This window comes from Anticarsia gemmatalis, chromosome 21, assembly GCF_050436995.1.
Source record: "Anticarsia gemmatalis isolate Benzon Research Colony breed Stoneville strain chromosome 21, ilAntGemm2 primary, whole genome shotgun sequence".
Lineage (NCBI taxonomy): Eukaryota > Metazoa > Arthropoda > Insecta > Lepidoptera > Erebidae > Anticarsia > Anticarsia gemmatalis.
Window position 1 is genome coordinate 3,044,640 of NC_134765.1, and position 11,837 is coordinate 3,056,476.

The 11,837-nt window shown below is 33.9% G+C and overlaps 4 protein-coding genes across 4 annotated transcripts; 2 read left to right on the forward strand and 2 right to left on the reverse strand.

The window, feature by feature from the left end:
• Positions 1–33: 33 nt before the first annotated feature.
• Positions 34–2,919, reverse strand: Alg2 (alpha-1,3/1,6-mannosyltransferase Alg2). The gene has a single exon (XM_076128808.1). It carries the CDS (start codon positions 2,701–2,703, stop codon positions 1,438–1,440), a length of 1,266 nt encoding a protein of 421 aa, XP_075984923.1. The 5' UTR covers positions 2,704–2,919; the 3' UTR covers positions 34–1,437.
• Positions 2,920–3,140: 221 nt separating this feature from the next.
• LOC142982347 (peptidyl-prolyl cis-trans isomerase FKBP2) lies at positions 3,141–4,130 on the reverse strand. Its single transcript, XM_076128809.1, has 2 exons — positions 3,806–4,130; positions 3,141–3,600 (listed from the first exon to the last, which is right to left on the reverse strand). The coding sequence occupies exons 1-2, from the start codon at positions 3,986–3,988 to the stop codon at positions 3,343–3,345; spliced, it is 441 nt and encodes a 146-aa protein (XP_075984924.1). The 5' UTR covers positions 3,989–4,130; the 3' UTR covers positions 3,141–3,342.
• Positions 4,131–4,266: 136 nt separating this feature from the next.
• On the forward strand, positions 4,267–9,101 carry LOC142982345 (nuclear RNA export factor 2-like). Its single transcript, XM_076128807.1, has 10 exons — positions 4,267–4,550; positions 4,714–5,044; positions 5,357–5,474; positions 5,559–5,631; positions 5,964–6,104; positions 7,125–7,326; positions 7,618–7,814; positions 8,172–8,375; positions 8,616–8,731; positions 8,934–9,101. The coding sequence occupies exons 1-10, from the start codon at positions 4,407–4,409 to the stop codon at positions 9,076–9,078; spliced, it is 1,671 nt and encodes a 556-aa protein (XP_075984922.1). The 5' UTR covers positions 4,267–4,406; the 3' UTR covers positions 9,079–9,101.
• A 476-nt stretch (positions 9,102–9,577) lies between these two features.
• On the forward strand, positions 9,578–11,818 carry Taf12 (TATA-box binding protein associated factor 12). The gene is made up of 3 exons (XM_076128307.1): positions 9,578–9,893; positions 10,231–10,423; positions 10,740–11,818. Exons 1-3 carry the CDS (start codon positions 9,681–9,683, stop codon positions 10,865–10,867), a joined length of 534 nt encoding a protein of 177 aa, XP_075984422.1. The 5' UTR covers positions 9,578–9,680; the 3' UTR covers positions 10,868–11,818.
• The last annotated feature ends 19 nt before the right edge of the window (positions 11,819–11,837 follow it).

The window sequence follows — 11,837 nt, forward strand, 5'->3', positions numbered from 1 at the left end:
GCAGAATTTTTAGGTAAATAAAAACCAAAGAAACTAGCTTCATCATTTATTTACATCAGTACAACAATCAACAACAAACAGAATGCCATACATTAGTACAATGTAAGTATGCACGGCATCATACACATCGATTATAGCCCTATATAAGTCAAAAATCATCAGAAATATGTACTTATTACATAAAAAATGCGGTTTTAGAAAGCTTATAGACCAAGCATCAGTTATAATATACTGTTATCTGCACCATTCGTTGTTTTCATAATATTGCTTCATCAGACGATAATTTTGTTTCATGTAAACATAATAATAGAACATGAGATAAGCTATCATATAAACGGAATATTAATTTAGTTGTTCATAAACTAGCAAACTACAGCTTGAACAAACATTTAATTATAAAATCTATTACAGCATTTTACGATTACTGCTATATTACTAGTAATTGTGAACACTAAAGATTAACTAAGGTTTGCATCTACAAATTAAATGGAACTAGTAAAAATGCACATTAGAACTTGCTAATAATATTAGTTGTAACTGTAAAGCACCAAAACTGATAATCTAATGAGTGCACACTAAATAAAACTGTTTTAAAATATTAAAGATTAGCTAACATAAAGCTAGTCTACTAATAAATATTTAATGGCTAAGTTGTTAAATAAAAAATATTTTATGTATGGATATTGATCACATTAATTGCTGTAAAAAAACTGTTTCATAAACAAGGGATATTACTTACTGCAAGACATTTATTATAAGTACTTTTAACAGGAATTACTTAGTTCAAGACATTTTATTCTTAAGATATACTTTGCCATAAATACATTTACATAGATCACTAGCCTCTCTCTACAAAATCACAAGTTATAGAGCAATTTTAATCTTATCCTCAGTTCCATTCCATAACTTTGATCTTTATCAAAAATCACAATTCATTAAATTAAGCATACAATAACATGTACAATGTTGGATAGCTGAGCAATTTAGAAGCTTATCATCAAAAAGCATTATTGTCGGGGATTATACATTTATGAGGGATTGAGGCAAAAGGCAAAATTAAAAAAAAATTATTAAAAACATTCAAATCCAACAGTAAGTCTTCATTTCCACCTGTGTCTATGGAGTTCATAGTAACTACTTCCTACACACATTAACAATATTCAGTTCTAAACAACAACAATCTTACACTAACATTGAGAACTGATCCACAGATCAATATTATAAATTCCATTATTTATACAAAAATATTTTTTAAATATTTGCATCGCCTAAAGCCTAGTTCTTGATTTATATACAGAAACATTGATATTATATGTAGCATTATGCAAATGCATTTTTAAACATGACACACTGAAGTCATGGCCACAAAAAAATGTGGTTTGTCTTTGGTCATCACACTCAAACAATATCACATATTGTTGGAGTGCTGGCATCATGTTATTTACGCTTTCGGTTCTCATACTCTATGGCTCGCGCTTCAGAGACGATCTGCCTTTCCCTATTCAGAATACCATCCAATTGCTCAGTGAATGCATCAAATGAAAATTTTGATTCAAATCTTTTAAGGCCAGCTTCACCAAGTTTTTCACACAGTTCTGGGTTCATGATCAACTTGCTCATGGCTTTGGAAAATGATTTACTAGTGGGGTCACACAGGAACCCTGTGACATCATTCACTACAGTCTCTGTTGGCCCTCCACTGTTAACTGCTATCACAGGCTTTTTAAAGTACATGGCTTCCAGAGGCACAATGCCAAAGTGCTCATTAGATGGTGTGTACACTAATGCCTTACAGTAATGCAAAAGGGAAACCTTCTCATCATCTTTAGGAGATTTCATAAATGTTACTTTATCCTCAATATCCAGTTCTGCCGCTAAATCAGTCAGTTCAATGTAATGTTCCATATTCTCTAAGTTGATTGGGTCAAAGCCTCCAGCCATAATCAAATGCACTCTGTTCCAATCAGCCTCATTCAACATATGCTTCAAATGCTCCATAGCCCTTAATGCTAGTTGCAAATTCTTCTTTCTCTCATACCTATTTATAGACAAGAATACAAACTTGTCCATTCCTACTGGCACAACTTCTTTTAATGGTTTTGGTACAGTCATTTTGAAGTATTCAGTGTTGATAGAGGGATAACAGATGTCTGGCAGATCTTTGATCTTTTGAAATGCATCTTGATACACTCTGGCTGTATATTTACTATTGACTAGAACTTTATCTGCTTGAGCAGTAGTTAATTCCTCTAACCAATTTAACGGAGCTCGGTATAATTTCTTTAGCATGCCGCCTTCAGAGGTCAAAAGTTTATCAGGGTGGTGACAGTAGAACACGATTCTAAACGGACCTCTAGCCAATTTCAAAAACGGTACACACAAAGAGATCAAATCGCAGAATATGAGAGTAGGCTCTTCGACCGGTATGACGTACCATGCCATGTAGACTGCAGCGTAAACCATGCGGACGTAGGCACACGCCGCTTTGAATCTGCCGAAAATAGAACGCGGTATCCAGTCCCCTACGACGGTCACAGGAAAAGTTCCGTCCCTCGTTTCGGCGAAGCAGTGCGACGGATCATGGTGGTTAGTGTAGAAAGCCACCTCATGCCCCTTGTTCTTGAAAGCTAATGCAGCATCCACAACCAGTCGTTCAGCGCCACCGATACCCAAGTCCGGATGAAGAAATATTATCTTCACCATGATTACTGCAGATCTCTCAACTTATGATATCTACAAGACCATTTAAATTACTTTATTATTAAAAAAACACTGGCACTGTATTCAAGGTTTTGTAAATACGGCAAATGTTGAGATGACACTCCGACGAACTACTGTCATTACTATTTTATCGATTAGGTACATAATAAAGAGACAGTTTGCTGCAACTCTATCGAAAATAATAATACTAATTGAGAACTACTTGATTTGAACCTTTGCACATCACTATCGCTATACAAAACCATGGACAAGAAAATAATAATTTGAACGAATGATTGAATGTCTTCAACGTTCCGTTTCAGGGTAAATTAGATAAATAAAACCTTTCATAGCTCCGATAATTACTTGCCTGTCGAATCATAACTACGAAGTTTAATTTATTACCAATAAAATAAGGGAGAAAAACAGGAAACCACATATTCTTCAGCACGGTCTATTTTATTAGGTCTACGAACTTGTACAAAATTAAAAAAACGCAGTTTTCGCAAAATATAAGACTTTTACAAAATGTTATAATTATGTAAATAATTATTATGATATTTTAATAAACTTACAAAATATACATAAAGAAATGCTGAAGGTAAAATTTCAGGAAATATCCTGTTTTTCGAACTCTAAAATTTAGAGTTCATCTTTTCTTTCAATCTTGACTAGATCTACATGGAATGTAAGAGTTGCAGACTTTGGTATCTTGGGTGGTGCTCCAGCCTCACCATAGGCTAATTCAGGTGGGATGACCAGCTTCCTCTGCTCACCTTCACACATGCCAATCAAACCTTGATCCCAGCCCTTGATTACTTGTCCAGAGCCAAGTGTAAAAGTTAGAGGATTGCCTCTTGGAATGGAGCTATCAAACTCTGTGCCATCTTCTAAAGTGCCCTGAAATTGAAAAAATACAATATTTAGGACAGACACTGGAAGAAATACTAAGTTTAAGTTAGCTTTCATAGTTAGTAAAAAATACAAACATTAAAAACAAAAGTTTCAATACTTAAATTATCTAGAATGCATCAGTTAAGTGGGAGGGTCCCAGTAAAATTGGGGAATATTACAATACCTATATCAAAATGATAAATTAAATTACCGTGTAATGCATGTGAAGCAGGTCTCCTTTTTTACTCTTCATTGGGCATTCCGCTGGTCTTTTCTTGACTCCAATTTGCAGTTTTTTGGGGGTTGAACTACCAAGCACAACATGAGATATCACACTCATGAAAATCAATACAAATAGAGTTATTTTACAAAGAGTGAGAATAGTAGCCTTCATAATTGTGTACTTAAGTGCTTCCTTGAATTGTAACACGTAATTTCAGGTGTATTCTCAATAATTTTATGAATAAGTAACTTAAAGGTAGCCAATAATGTAGGTACAAGTCAGTCAGTCAACGAGCCAATGACATTACAAGCCGACTTCAAACAACCACAGAGAATATGATAAGCAACTAGGGGTGTTGTTAAAATTTTGAATCGATGCCGACGGTAACTATTTATTGATTAATAAAATAGTATTATTATTAGCGTGTTACTCTAACAAGAAAAACTCTGGTTGAGACTTTGATTATTGTCATTACTGTCAGAAGTGTCAGTTATCAATAATGTTTGTACACATTGATGATAAACACCGGACCAAATAATTTATGTAATATCTACATAATAATTAGATCTTGACAAATTTATCCAAAGCCATGGCGACGGAGAGATTTTTATTCGAAAACTTCAAGAGGTTCTTACTTAACAGATCTTCTGTAACTCCATTCTTTGTTGATTGTATTGAAAATAGTCTTACTAATGAAAGTGAGACTTCTCACCAGTCGTTTCATAAAATAATGGTAATAAATTTTACTTTATTGGACCCTACCACTTACGTCTTACCGACCACCACACAAGCTTTTAAATGAGTCTCAAACACAATTTTAAATACACCTACCATTTAATAACCCTAAAAAATACATTTTCGTATCCTAAAATTATACACATCTTACTCAATTTTAGATACACAACTGGCAAGACAACTTGGGCCAGCTTTTCGACGTGCTATCTGGTTATTTCGGCTCAATATTCATACCCGTCAATTGTACTTCGCAAGGCGAGCTCACAACATTCTACACATCAAACTTGACGATTATAATGAAGATCATTAGATTTGACTTCATGTTTCCATACTGTAGGAACATGTTTAATGTAGATGTATTGTTCAATGATAGAAGTGCAACAGATTTCTTTGGTGTCCCGACTACGATAGAGGAAATTGTTTCTGGTGTTGTATGTAGACGGTTCAATGAGAAATGTGAGCTTGATTTGTCCAATTTTAGTGAAGATCCAGGTTAGTTAACACATATAAAATAAACTTATATAAATAAATTGTAATAACAGCTTGTGTTCTAAAACTATAACCAAATTGTAACGGTTGATCTCTATGAGCCAGTTGCATGGGTTTCAACATTAAATAAGTAATAGATAACTTACCTGCTAGATAAAGTGACAGCAAATGTAAAAAAATTGACAAAATTCCTTCCGATAAGCTATCTGATACTCATCCAAAAGAATTGAAACTGAGTCTAGAATAATCTATTTCCAAGTTGTTCTACAGCTTTTGTTCTTGTAGTATTGAAATAATCATTGTATTGTGTTACAGAGTTTGTAAGTAAGAAAATATGGTTCTACAAATTGTCACTACTATCCACATTCAAAATATTAATGTTACGAATGGGAAGGGATACTAAGAAGTTGATTTTAAGGAATAATAACTTAAGGTAATCATCTTTTACTGAAAATTTCATAGATTAATATTCATTGCTTATGTATGTGTATTATAATAGTATACTTTTTTATTTCAGTCAAGCCCCAGTGGACATTTTAAACTTTTTTATAAAAGCTGATTTGACTGCAGTAGATCTAAGCTACAATGACGTAAGTAATATATTCAGAAATATTAGGTCGGGGAAAAAGTCTTTTCGCATTATAGAACTTGTAATAAAATCTTTTCCCTACACAGAAAAGCTCGATAATATTTGGGTACTTCTCATTTGTGATTCTTGAAGATTTTATTACAAGTTCATACATACTATAATGCGAAAAGACTTTTTCACCAACCTAATAATTACCACTTATTCCAATGGTGAGGGAATACATTGCGATGCAACCTTGCACGCCTGACAGTTTCTTTAAAACAGTCATTGAAGATATTAATGGATTAAAATTACTTAAAATTATTGTTTAACTACACAAATATTTTTTTTTAGATACAAAAATTACACGAGCTGCATAGAGTAAGCAGTAAGATTGAAAAGCTATGGATTGAAGGCAACCCACTATGTGAAGAACTAGATCCTATTACCTATGTCAAGAATGTTTCTGTCAAGTTCCCTAGACTGACTGAATTGGTGAGTAACTGAGCTTGTTTGTAAAAGTACAAAAAAACACACAAATCATTGAAGAGCTTACAATATACAAGTATAATCTATGTGGCAGTATGCAATATGACATGATACAAAGCATTTACTTTAGCTACAGTTATATGCATTAGGTCCCTTTACACACACGCTCTATCGCGCGTGAAACAACAATCGCGCGCGAAAGAGCGTGAAAGCGTGTAAAGGGTGTGCAGGGGGAAAGGAAAGACCGCGGGCTACGCTCATCAAATCGCGAGCGAAGAGCGCCGTCTTTGCCGTGCGTAATCCTGTACGCTTCTAAGAACGCGCGATAGAGCATGTATGTAAAGGTGGCTATAACACAAATATTTTATTGCCTGAAAGAGTTAAGTGATATTAGGTTCAATCCCTATTCCCTAGGTGTAGACTGTAGAGCTATTCATATGACGTAAATCAAAATTTGTAGGGGGGGGCAAAGTAGCTAGAAGTGTAAATAAAAAATATTTCAATGGAGAATGTTACTAGGTATGCCAAATCGCTTGAAATTTTGACTCAGTAAAGCCTGTACATGTACATGAAAACTAGTTTTTGTTTTAGTCAAAAATACCAAGTAGTTTTGATTTTACACGCATTCAAAGTTTCAAAAAATATCGAGTCCCGCTAACAGCGTGACGTCATAGTACACCATGCCGCGCGGGCCGCGTCCCGCTTAATATCAAGTCTCCAGCCGTAGATGTAATAGCTTATGCAGTATTTTGTTGTGTATTGGTCCCCTTATTACATTTATAGTGTAATAATAGTAAAAATTATTATTAAGGACCGTGTGAGCTAGACTGAGCGTGGTGTACAATGACGTCACACGCAAATTGACGGTTACAACTTGTTTTACTTATAAATCGGAAACTAATTGACGTATCAAAGTAATTCTTTCACTAGCATTTTTTATTTTTAACAGAGAATATGGAGAGCTAATAATCCAAATTTGTTAACATTCTCCATTTCCTAATTTGACTATGTCATTTTATGTTTCAGGATGGAATTAAATTCAATCAGCATGGCATAATTCTACCGTTCTTCAGGAATTTCCTAGCTACAGCTGACAGTAGAACAAAAACAGTAGTTGAGCAATTTGTTAACTTATTTTTCTCAAATTTTGACTCCAAGGAAAGTCACAAGAGAGTTAGGGAGTTTTATGAAGATTATGCTATGTTTGGAATATCTACTGACTTTACAGGTAAGATTGACAACTACAGTTGATAATTAACATGTGCATGGGACCTTGTCTGCATAGACAGTGGTCTGTAAGTGCTGCTCCATTGCTTATTATTAGCAAATAGCATTATTATTGAATAACATTTTTGTATATTTTTTTTTTGCAGTTAATATAGGAAATTATGAAATTGAATAACTAATATTCTTTTAGTGCTAACTTTGAAAATTAGCAGCTAGACTAGTTTTTCCGCTAATCCGATCTAATATTCAGCTAATTGTTTCAGCATTCATAATTTATTATTTTTAATTTCAGAGGCACAAGAAGAGCTCCTACCACACTACGGTAACTACCACCGCAACATGTTAAACCCCCTCAACAAAAAGAAACTGGGCTCAAAATTCTGTGGCAGACTGTATACAAATCAAAATAACATAATGGCTGTATACTCCAAGTGGCCTGAGACTGTGCATGATAAAAGTACATTCACTGTTGATGTGCTATGTCATAGTGTAAGTAAATATTTCAGTTTCTAATATAATATTTGAGACTTGTTGAATGACTTCACTTTTGTAGTTTGCATAAAGTATTTACAGTAACAAGAATAGGGCTTGAAATTAATAAAATATTTTCTAGCCTACTATATACTTTTGCTCCTGGAAGTATATTTGTAATTAGGGTTAATTAATCAATAATCTGTTGGATACTGTTGTATTATTACACAAGTATCATGTGGGAAATTCTTTGATTAGCTTGCAGTTTGATTTGGTTATAATCAAAAGCTCAATAATGAATTTCGATTCATTGATTCAAACTACAAAGTAAATTAGTGTCTTTCAGTTTTTTTATTGGTTTGTATTTTTTTCCAGAAAACAGTGTTAATGCTAGTCATTGACGGAATATACAAGGAGCTAGTAGGACCTGATAATCCTACAGAAAATATATTTCAATTCCGAAGATCATTTCTATTTAACATACACACTATAAAGGACAACATGCTTATGTACAAGATACAAAATGAAATGATTAATGTGAGGTTTGCTACCACTGAACAGATAAGGAACAGTTTTAAGGTAAACAACGTTAATTATTAACTGACCTATTTGTTATAATTTACTATAGTAAAGGAGAATTTTATTTGCTCCATAAATCGTCTGAAAATACAGATAAGGAGTGGCTATGATTGTAGCACCAATTCAACCACACATTGTTAACAGTCTGCCATTATCGCAAAATTTTGCTTTTAATAAAAAGTAGGTATGTAGGTACCTAATGTAGACAATAGTATAAGTAATGGTTCTATTTATTTTCAGTCTCCAATAATTAACATGAATTCGCTATCATTACAAAATCCCTGTAGTGAAGAAACAGACGCTATATCCAAAGCATTTCAACATATAACTCAGTTGAAGAAAACCGAAGCTGAATTGTAAGTTTTTATGCATGCTTATATTGTAAAAAAACAATATAAAACTCAATAATCTATATAGGTAAACTTATATTGTCTACGCAGGTCCCTCAAAATTATTGAATTTGGCAAGCCCATACATAGCATAACTGACTTTATTAACACCCATGTAGTTATTTATATAATAATATATACCTATTAAAAAAAAAATGTTTGCTTTCAGACGTTTAAGGTACCATAGTTGGAACATCCAGGTTGCATTAAAAGATTTCTCAGAAGATTTAAGAGATAACAAAATACCAGGCGATCGATTTGTTGAAGAAGAAGACTTTTCCGACACCTCATCACTCCTTGATGAAATTGAATAGTGTTATAATAAAATATTTTAATGTATTTTTTTTTAATTTTTATTAACTCTCAGCTAAATGCCTATGTATGAATTAAGAAAATTCTCTTCTTAGCGATGATCTTCAATGTACAGCTTTTCAGTTTCTTCGGGTAAAGTAAACTTAGTTTGTAAAGAACACACAGAATCGCATTTAATTATTGCGGATAAAGTTAGGAGAAATTGCTTGTTGATTAACGATGTTCTTGAATATTTTTTAATTTAAAAACAAACGAACGTTAGATAAAAAATCGACTACACTTAACTATGATTTTTAGTATTATTAAGTTAAAAGCCTAGTATTCAAATATTTAAAAGACTGCGTCTATACAGGCCAATATAAGGCAAAGAAGGATACTATTGCCGCACGCTCGTTATGCTGGTATTAACACGGCATCGAAGTTTGTACTGACCGAATGCAATGAACGAACGAGGACTAAAACATCATGTCTTTCGACATGTCAATGTCAATTGTCAATTCATCATGGAATTTGTCATTGATTGATACTGTCAAGTAGTGCATGTTTTGCAACAAATCGTAAAACTATACAGCGTTGAACCCGAGGGAAAACTGACCAATTCACCATGGCAAATAACTCAATGGGCCAAGGAGCTAACATGCCAACCATAGGTACAATAAACCAGGGTGCTATTCAGTACGTAAACAACCCACATCAAAGTCCTCAATTGCAGTCCACGTCTATCCAAAGTTCGCCCTCTCAGCACAGCCCGATGGGAACGCAGGCTCAAGTTGGCGCGAAAGCAAACCAGAGTGGAGCAGGAGATCAAACATCGCAAGTGAGTTTGTAACTGTACTTTATGTGAACGTGATTGTGATTTCCCCCCATTTTATACCCTTTGTTCGTAAATTTGTCAATGAAGCGAATCTTTGAAGAAATAGTTTGATCAATGAGGTCAAATGACGTCTCTCATTTCACTCGCATGTTTCTAAGAAGCAAATATTGCTGATGCAAGTACAATTGAATAAATACAATCTCAAATATCATGTTGACACAATGCATTTTTTATATAAAGTAACTGCACTGTATTAAAATACCTAGGTAACATAAATAAATTACATCAAAGTACACTATAATACTACCTATAATAATTTAACTTTTTTTTTTAATTTCAGGTTCTTAGCCGGCCTCGTTTACAAGAGCTTGTTCGAGAGGTGGACCCTACAGTGCAGTTAGATGAAGAAGTGGAAGAAATGCTACTGCTACTAGCTGATGACTTTATAGACACAGCTCTCAACTCATCCTGTTCTCTTGCTAAACATAGACACTCGGCTAATGTAGAACTGAAAGATGTACAACTACACTTAGGTAAGTAAATTACCCTGTAAATATACCTAATCTATTTTATTTATTCATTGTAATTGACTATTCCTGCAGATAATTACATACCTGCCAATGGTAATGTTGTATAGTATAGATTAATCTGTTTTATTGTATGGTATCTGTTAATTGTTGGTATTTTATGAGGAGTGAAGCAAATAAACTTTTAAGTCCTGTTTTGCATTTCAGTTTATTGTGATTTTACTTCTGCTCTACATTACCCTCTTTGGTGTTGCAGAAATGCCTTTCATTTAGTACTAAATTTTGAATTTGCATTGACATTACCATGATTTATGCTTTCCAGAGCGTCAATGGAACATGTGGATCCCAGGCTTTGGCAATGACGAGCTGCGTCCATACAAACGCGCTGCCGTCACGGAGGCTCACCGCCAGCGCATGGCTCTCATCAGAAAGACTATCAAGAAATACTAGCATTTACCACATTAATCAGCATATCTGCAAGTTTTTGGCTTAAAAACCCGAAAATAAGAACACCGGCAAGCTGATTAATTAATATGTTTGATCATTTACACATGGAAATGACCATAGACATTTATAAAAAAATAACTGGCGAGGTATAAGTGTATCAGTTTAATAGTACTCAGTTTTAGCATAGACAAGTTGCAGAAATTATGTGATAAAATGTCGGACTCTAGTTTTATGAGTGTGTAAGGTATTGCCGTTCTAAATAAATATAGACTGTGTAACACAGAGTGCTGCAAACATTGTGTAGTTTATAGTTGTGTTATTTTTGTTAGTTTATAAGTCTCATTCACCCAGCATTTGTTGAAAAGGTTGTGAAACTGCAATTGCAGCACTTTTTTTGTCTTTTCACATGTTCTATTGTTTTGGATTACTAAGAGTTAGTTGCACTAAATAACTGTAACAATAATGTGTAATTGTCTGTCTATGCAATATCTTGATGCAACCATCATAGAATATAGGGAAAATGTTTTTTTGTTCACCATAGACAAGGAAAAAATACTATGCATAGTTTTAGAAGCATAAAGGACCATTCCCCTTGCATACCGAAATTAAACTGTATGATTCCTATTTCATGCCCCTGATTGTTGATGAGTCTTTCGTGTATTATGGCAACCGTAACTGCTCCAGTCAGCCTGTGTAGGTAGAGCAAGTATGTAGGGATATACCTGTGCAGTTAACTAGATAACAGGAGATCCGGCCACCTGCGGTTACCACCTCTCAGGTAGACAGGAGTGTGTGTGGTTAGCAGTTTTGATTAAAAATCCTGTGTAATGTGCGTGTGTCACTTCACAGGTGTTTATTTTGTCATTATTTCTAGTTGTAATAAGTATGTTGATTAAGATATTATGCCCTTTGGGTCAGTTTGTAAGTGATAAATAAATTTAACGTGTTTTTGTATTGCATTGGTTTTATTATA

Excerpts from the sequence above, each read along its gene's own strand:
- Alg2 (XM_076128808.1), bottom strand. The coding sequence starts at position 2,703 with ATGGTGAAGATAATATTTCTTCATCCGGACTTGGGTATCGGTGGCGCT.
- LOC142982347 (XM_076128809.1), bottom strand. The coding sequence starts at position 3,988 with ATGAAGGCTACTATTCTCACTCTTTGTAAAATAACTCTATTTGTATTG. Across the intron at positions 3,601-3,805 it reads TGCTTCACATGCATTACACG|GGCACTTTAGAAGATGGCAC; the intron begins GTAATTTAATTT and ends TTTCAATTTCAG.
- LOC142982345 (XM_076128807.1), top strand. The coding sequence starts at position 4,407 with ATGGCGACGGAGAGATTTTTATTCGAAAACTTCAAGAGGTTCTTACTT. Across the intron at positions 4,551-4,713 it reads AGTCGTTTCATAAAATAATG|ATACACAACTGGCAAGACAA; the intron begins GTAATAAATTTT and ends ACTCAATTTTAG. Across the intron at positions 7,327-7,617 it reads AATATCTACTGACTTTACAG|AGGCACAAGAAGAGCTCCTA; the intron begins GTAAGATTGACA and ends TTTTAATTTCAG.
- Taf12 (XM_076128307.1), top strand. The coding sequence starts at position 9,681 with ATGGCAAATAACTCAATGGGCCAAGGAGCTAACATGCCAACCATAGGT. Across the intron at positions 9,894-10,230 it reads CAGGAGATCAAACATCGCAA|GTTCTTAGCCGGCCTCGTTT; the intron begins GTGAGTTTGTAA and ends TTTTAATTTCAG. Across the intron at positions 10,424-10,739 it reads AGATGTACAACTACACTTAG|AGCGTCAATGGAACATGTGG; the intron begins GTAAGTAAATTA and ends TATGCTTTCCAG.